The following is a 6,502-nucleotide window of genomic DNA, read 5'->3' as shown; positions in this document are numbered from 1 at the left end:
TGTGCGCTGACAGACGAGCGCGGGGAGAGGCCGGTGAAGGGCGGTGGGGCGGGCCGGACTACAGCTCCCGGCGTGCTGCGCAGGGGCGGCCCCGGTGCGGGCGCGGCCCGAGCTGCCGCCGGGGTGCGGGCGGCGGCGGGAGCGTCCCCGGAGCTGCCCTGCGCCTCGGGCGCGCCCGTTCCGCCGCCCGCCTCCTGCCGCAGCCGCGGCCACCGAGCTGCGGCCCCGGCGGAGCGGGGAATCCCCGGAGACCGCCGCCGGGTGCTCGGCGGGGGCGGGCGGCGATGCTCGGCCGCGCTCCGCGCAGCATCCCGCCGCCCGGGCGTCCCCGCCAGTCGCTCCGCGCGGGGCTGGGGCTGGGGGGCGCGGGGCAGCGAGCCCGCCGGTAGCCGCCCGCCGGTACCGGCCCGTGGCCGGGGCCGCTCCTGGCAGCGGGACCCCGGCCCCTGCGCCCGCGGAGGATGCTCCTGGGCGGCGGCCGGACCCCCGCCCGCTGCCCGGCCCGCGGGTCCCGCCTCCCGGCGCTGCCCCGGGAGCCGGCGGCCTGGCCCGGGCGCCGCGCCCCGGGCGGCGGCTCTCGGCCTCCGCAGGGCGGCATGATCCCCCGGCGGGGGTCCGGCGCTCGAGGAACGGCGAGAGAGGAGGAAGCCCCGGGGCCGCGCTCTGCCTGCGGCCGGGAGCTCTAGGCCGGCTCTCCGGCCGGGATGCGAAGGTACCGCTGAGGCCGGTTCCGTTCCCAGGACACCCCGCGGGGCTTCTGGCGGCCCCCGGTCCCGTGTGGCCGTGGGCGCTGCCCCGAGCACCCCTCCCGGGGGGCAGGGAAGAGCCGCCGTCAGCATCCTCCGGGAGGCGAAAGGTGGAGCCCGGCCCGTTCCCGCAGAGCGTCCGTTCCTGCTTCCCCCGGGCCGGCCCTGTCCTGGCGCCGTGCCGCCGGCTGCCCCGGGGCTCCGGGTCTGGCTGCCCCCGCTTGCCGCCCGGGGCAGCCATGCCCTCCCCCAGCGACTCTAGCCGCTCGCTGACCGGCCGCACATCTCGCAGCCTCACCCACCTCCACGTTCAGCGGACCTGGCTGCAGATCCTGCTGGTGCTGGGCTTCATCCAAGTCATCCTGGGCGTCTTGATCGTCACCTTCAGCCTGGTGGCGGCCACCATCACGCCCTCCGCTAAGATCCGGCACTCCTGCCCGTCCTGGGCCGGCTTCTCGGTGAGTCTGGGGCCGGGGCAGTGCTTGGAGGGGTCCTGCAGAGACCTGCTCTGCTGGGTCCATACAGCTCCCTGGATGCTGAATTTGCTGCCGGTCCCAGGGGAGTGTAGCCCCGCTGCTCCCCCACTCTCTGCCTGTGGCTGCTGCAGTGCATTGTGGGAGAATCCCAAGGGTTACCCCAGGGTGACTCTGTGAGGGATGGGGACCCCCGGAGCAGTGCGAGGGACTATCCAGGGTATGTGTTGAGGTGAGACACTTCTGGACAAACCCTAAGCAGGTTTGTGTAGCCACAGGCAGGGAGAGATGCATGGGGTGCTGCAGTGGCAACAGGGCGGGGGACCGGGTAGCCCTGCCCTGCTCCCGTGCCGAGCTGCATACGTGGGGTGAGGGCAGGACCCTGGCAGACCTTGGGTCCCCTGCGGCGACCCTGCGGCATGGATTCTGGCCTGGGTTCGCTGCCCGGCACAGAGCTGCCTGCAGTCCCCAGGCTCTCCAGTGCCCTGAATCAGCAGTTTCTCCCAGCTTGCGGCACTGGGACTGCCCCTACGGCCCTGCTGCTCCTGGGCCAGCTCCAGGCCTGAAAGGCTTGGGGGGCTCTGCCCAAGGGCAGGGACTGCTCTGGGCCCCACTGCCTGGCACAGTCCCCTCCCCATCCTCACCCCCAGGCTTGTGTGTCTGCAGCTGGCGCTGTCTGGGCTCGTTGGCATCGTCTCCTGGAAGCGGCCACTCACCCTGGTGGTAGGTGTTGGGCGGGAGCAACCCTCCAGAGGCGAGGGGTCAGGATGGAGAGGGCAGCATGAGGGGGCCGAGCAGCCCCACGTGGCCCTGGACACGCAGCCGCGTGCATCGGCTCCCTGCTCCACAGCCCTGCCCGGCTGGCAGCTCCTCTCCTCCCCGCTGCAGATCACCTTCTTCACGCTGCTGTCGGTGCTAGGCGTCATGCTGACCCTTGCTGGGTCCATCCTGTCCTGCCAGAATGCACAGCTGGTGAAGTCCCTGGAGGCCTGCGAGAGGGTGAGGCTGGCCAGGGGCTGCTGCAGTCCCCCCGTGTGCCTGGGCAACCGACTGCACTTTGTCCCTGGCTGCAGGGCTCCGGAGACATGGGAAGCTGTGGAAGCCACCATGTCTGGTGGCTGGACATGCCAGTGGCTCTTGGGGGAGAGCACAGCATCCAGAGGTCCCTCACAGTGTTCCTTGTCCCCAGGAGAGGGACTCGTGTGTCTGCTGCCAGGCCCGTTCAGAGACACATCCCACATCCTGCAGCCGGCAGAGTGAGATGCTGACCATGTTCCCCAACGCCAACTGCCGGAGCATCCGTGTGGCGCTCAAGGTGGGGGACCTGGGGGCCAAGGGCTCCCTGGGGAGTGGCTGTGCACCCCACCATGGTCTGTGGGCATCCACGGCTCACGCCACTCCTCCCCAGGACCTCCTCTTCAGCGTCTGTGGCTTGACCATCTTCTCCACCATCATCTGCACACTCTCTGCTGTTGTGTGCTGCATCCAGATCTTCTCCCTCGACATTGTCCATGTGGTGAGTCCCAGCCCTGGCCCAGGAGCAGATGGGGCTAGGGAGCAGTGCTCCCAGGCTGGGGGTCCCTGGGTTGCCAGGGCAGGACCTGGCCTCAGCCAGGTGCGGATTACAGCCTGGGATGTGCATCCCTTGCTGGATCTCTGGACAGGGGGTCCCAGCTCTCCTCTCCTCTCCTCTCTTCTCCTCTCCTCTCCCTGCAGCTGGTCCCCCAACGCTCGAGCTCTGTGACGCTGGAATGCACGTCCCCCCCCAACACTCTTCTGCAGAGCATGATGGACTTCGAGGAGTTTGTGCCCCCGGTGCCACCCCCCCCCTACTACCCACCTGAGTACACCTGCAGCTCTGAGACCGACGCGCAGAGGTACATGGCTGGGAGTGAGGCTGGTGGAGCAGGGCCACCGTGGTGCAGGAGCTGGGGGCCTGTTTGCCCCCAAGCAGGGCTTGTCCCACCTGATGTGGCTATTCTGCTCTTGCCTCCATAGCATCACCTACAATGGCTCCATGGACAGCCCCGTGCCCCTCTACCCAACTGACTTCCCCCCTTCCTACGAGACCGTGATGGGGCTGCGGGGAGACAGCCAGGTGGGAGACGGGGCTGCGGGCAGGGAATGGCTAGGCAGGGCTGGGCTTCTGCTCTGCCTGTGCCCTGACCACGTCGTCCCACAGGCCACCCTGTTTGACTCGCAGCTGATGGACGGCTCGCACACCTGCACCTGCGACCGCGTCCCCTCCATCGTGCTCAGCGGAGAAGGTGAGCGTGCCCCATCAGTGCACCTCAGGCTGCAGCATCATTTGGATGGAAAGGGGACGGGCCTTTCCTGGCAGCTCTTTACTCACGTCCGCTCCGCTCCTTGCAGTGTCCATGGACAGCGGGTCCCTAATCATGTCCGAGATCATGGACATCCCTGGGGACAGCAGCCCCTCGGAGGACTCATGTCTGCTGGAGCTACAGGGCTCCATGCGCTCTGTCGACTACATCCTCTTCCGCTCCATCCAGCGCAGCCGTGCGGACTACTGCCTGAGTGTGGACTGCGTGCAGTGCAGCCACCACGCGCGCAGCCCCACGCTGGGCTTGCAGGGGCCCTTCGAGGAGATGCCCCAGCCCCGGGTGCGAGGGGAGCGCTCCTACTCCTGCTCCACAGCAGAGCCCAGCCACGACGGCATCTTGGTGGGGGCTGTCACCCACAGCTGCAATCGCCTGGAGGGGCTGGCCCGCTGCGCTGGCCCCTGCTTCCCCGAGGTGCGGCTCAAGGAGAAGGGCTCACTGCAGGGGCGCGGGGGTGGCCGCCCTACAGGGCCCGACGCCGGGCGCCTCTGCCACCCACGGCGCAACAGCGAGACCTCCTGCCCCTCATCCCCGGCCCCGGTGCTGAGCCAGCGCCCGCTCTTGAGGTCACACAGTGACCCTGGCATCCTGACGGCCAGCCATGCTGGTAGGTGGCATTAGATGCCGGGATGGGGATGTGCGCGCGGCAGTGCCTGTCCAGTGCAGCTGGGATGCACCGCAGGTTTTGGCTGCATTTCTCTGTGACCAGACGCGATTAGAGCCGGTCTGAGGTGGGCAGTTGTGCCAGGAGAACGGGGGGAGCAGGTGGGGTCTGCTGGGCTGGGAGGAGGGGGGTGCCAGGTGGGTCGTGTTGTCTGGGCTGGTGCTGGGGGTCCACACAGCAGTGTGGGGTGCTGCCAAAGCCTGAGCGCTCTTTCTGCTCCTAGCAGATTTCAGGGAAGTACTTTATACCAAAGCACTGGAGGACACCGTGTCCAACTCCTCTGCGGATACAGGTCAGAGCACTGGGATATACTGGGATAGCCAAAGAGGTGGGGGAGTGTTTCTGTAGCCCTTTGGGGATTGGGCTCACCCCATTGCGGCTGGGATGATGGAGACCCGTGGTGGTACCGCTCCCACCGGCTGTGGAGGGGAGACAGCAGGAATCCCAGGGGCTGCAGGGTCAGGTCCCGTCAGGAGCAGTGTCCTGGCATCTGACGGTAGTGTCTCTGCAGGGCTGTGCTCAGACGCCTGCCTGCTCCGCCATTCGCACTGTGACTCCCCCCCACTGCTCCGGGCTGGCTCGACAGGGAAGAGCAAGCTGCTGCCCTCCAAGAAGGTGACGCAGCAGCTGTCGAAGACGACGACCCGCTCTCTGGGGGACCTCAAGGTCTGCAGGGGCACCCGTGGGCTGGTGGCCAGGTTCCTGCAGAGACCCAAGCGTAGCCCAGCAGCGGGCATCGAGGTGCCCGGGCACAGCTCCCAGGGGCACAAGCAGGTGGGTGCCAGAAGCCATGGTGCCCCAGGGGACAGGGGCAGCTCCTCTTTCCCAGGGACCCCCATCCACACCCTCTCCTGCCCTGCGGTCTCTACCAGCACCTCCACGCTGGTCCTTCCAGGGTCTCCATCCCCCTGCCATGCACCCCATGGTGTCAGCACCCCAGCTGTAGGCAGGAGCTGCAGGCAGAGCCTCCTTCCTGCAGCACTGTCCTTGCCCAGCCCTTCTTGGCATGGCAGCCCCTTCCCCTCAGTCCCCACTGTAGCCGCAAGTGGGAAAATCGTGCATGTCACAACGGCTTTGGCTTTGCCCCTGAGTCACCACAGCCTGGAGGCCATTACTGGGACATCCCGGCCCCAGCTTACGGGAAGCTGGAGACCTTGCGCAGCCTCGGGAGGCCCCAGTAGGAACGAGCCCATCCTTAATGACAGCATATGTGCGTGATGCACACTTCCGCCATCCCTCGCCACCTCTGTCCTCCCGCCCTGCGTGCCTGCCCGGCTGCCCTTGGTCCACCAGCCGTCTGGCAGGGCAGGTGAGGGCACGGTGCTGTGGTTAGGGGTGCCATCTGTGCAGCTGCAGCTTGTCCCCATGGGGTTGCAGGTTCCCTGGAGCGCCTGGCCAGGAGCAGAGCGGCCCCACGAAGGCATCCACCTGCAGAGCTGCGGGGATCTGAGCTCCACCTCATCCCTTCGACGGCTTCTGTCCGCCCGCCGGCTGGAGCGCAGCCACCCGCGGAGCCTCAGTGGGACCTGCAAGGAGAGCGTTCTCTGACGACGCACCCCCACCTGTGACAGCCTCCGTGGGGACCCTCCTGGTGCAGAGAGGGAGGGTCCTGCTCTGGGCCAGGGCCCTCGGACATTGCTTGGACATTGCTGCTGCCCCTGCGGGGCTGGGTCCTGCACTGCTGCCCTGGGGCCTCTTCTGGGCCCCTTCCCCAGGTGGGCCCAGGGCAAGGGGCTGGTCCCCTGGAGTGTCTGCTGGGGGGGCCGAAACGGCCATGCCTGTCCCCCCCTGCTCTGTCCCTTGTGCCAGCCGTGCCTGTCCCCTGGGATGGCCGTGTCTGTCCCCTGCCCTGTCCCCTGTGCCGGCTGTGCCTCTACCCTGGGATGGCTGTGCCTGTCCCCCGCCCTGTGTTCCCCCCCTGCGCTGGCCATGCCTGTCCCCTGTGCCAGCCGTGCCTGTCCCCTCTGCTGGCTGTGCCTGTCCCCCATGCCAGCTGTGCCTGTCCCCTGCCCTGTCCCCTGCGCCAGCTGTGCCTGTGCCCCGTCCCGTCCCGCCCCGCCCCCCCCCCCGGCCGTGCCCGGTCCCCGGTCCCCAGTCCCTTGCCCTGGCCCTGGCCCTGGCCGTGCCTGTCTCCCGCCCGGTCCCGCCACGGCCTGCGCCCGGCTGCGCCCGGGGACGCGTTGCGGGGCCGGTCCCGCGGCGCTCGCAGCCGCGCTGCCCCTCGCTAGAGATCGAATAAATGTGGTCGCCGCCCGCCCGGGGCCGTGGGGCCGGTGG

The 6,502-nt window shown here is 68.7% G+C and overlaps 1 protein-coding gene across 5 annotated transcripts; it reads left to right on the top strand.

Moving 5' to 3' along the window:
• Nucleotides 1-134: 134 nt before the first annotated feature.
• Nucleotides 135-6,290, top strand: ENTREP3 (endosomal transmembrane epsin interactor 3). 5 transcript variants are annotated; one of them, XM_049806585.1, is made up of 12 exons: nt 135-1,204; nt 1,870-1,942; nt 2,070-2,218; nt 2,409-2,534; nt 2,628-2,735; nt 2,936-3,096; nt 3,218-3,317; nt 3,402-3,486; nt 3,593-4,168; nt 4,452-4,517; nt 4,737-4,999; nt 5,603-6,290. In XM_049806585.1, exons 1-12 carry the CDS (start codon nt 986-988, stop codon nt 5,771-5,773), a joined length of 2,097 nt encoding a protein of 698 aa, XP_049662542.1. In that variant the 5' UTR covers nt 135-985; the 3' UTR covers nt 5,774-6,290. The 5 variants fall into 5 exon arrangements, with proteins under 5 accessions (XP_049662542.1, XP_049662541.1, XP_049662545.1 ...); XM_049806584.1 differs by having other exon boundaries at nt 4,449-4,517; XM_049806587.1 differs by having other exon boundaries at nt 594-1,204; nt 1,886-1,942; nt 2,108-2,218; nt 4,449-4,517.
• The last annotated feature ends 212 nt before the right edge of the window (nt 6,291-6,502 follow it).

The sequence above is a fragment of the Accipiter gentilis genome, chromosome 7, assembly GCF_929443795.1.
Source record: "Accipiter gentilis chromosome 7, bAccGen1.1, whole genome shotgun sequence".
NCBI classification, from domain to species: Eukaryota; Metazoa; Chordata; class Aves; order Accipitriformes; family Accipitridae; genus Astur; species Astur gentilis.
This window is presented reverse-complemented; position numbering and strand designations above follow the sequence as displayed.

Coding starts and splice junctions, on each gene's coding strand:
- ENTREP3 (XM_049806584.1), top strand. CDS start 986: ATGCCCTCCCCCAGCGACTCTAGCCGCTCGCTGACCGGCCGCACATCT. Junction 2,736..2,935: donor CCCTCGACATTGTCCATGTG/GTGAGTCCCAGC, acceptor CTCTCCCTGCAG/CTGGTCCCCCAACGCTCGAG. Junction 4,518..4,736: donor CAACTCCTCTGCGGATACAG/GTCAGAGCACTG, acceptor GTGTCTCTGCAG/GGCTGTGCTCAGACGCCTGC.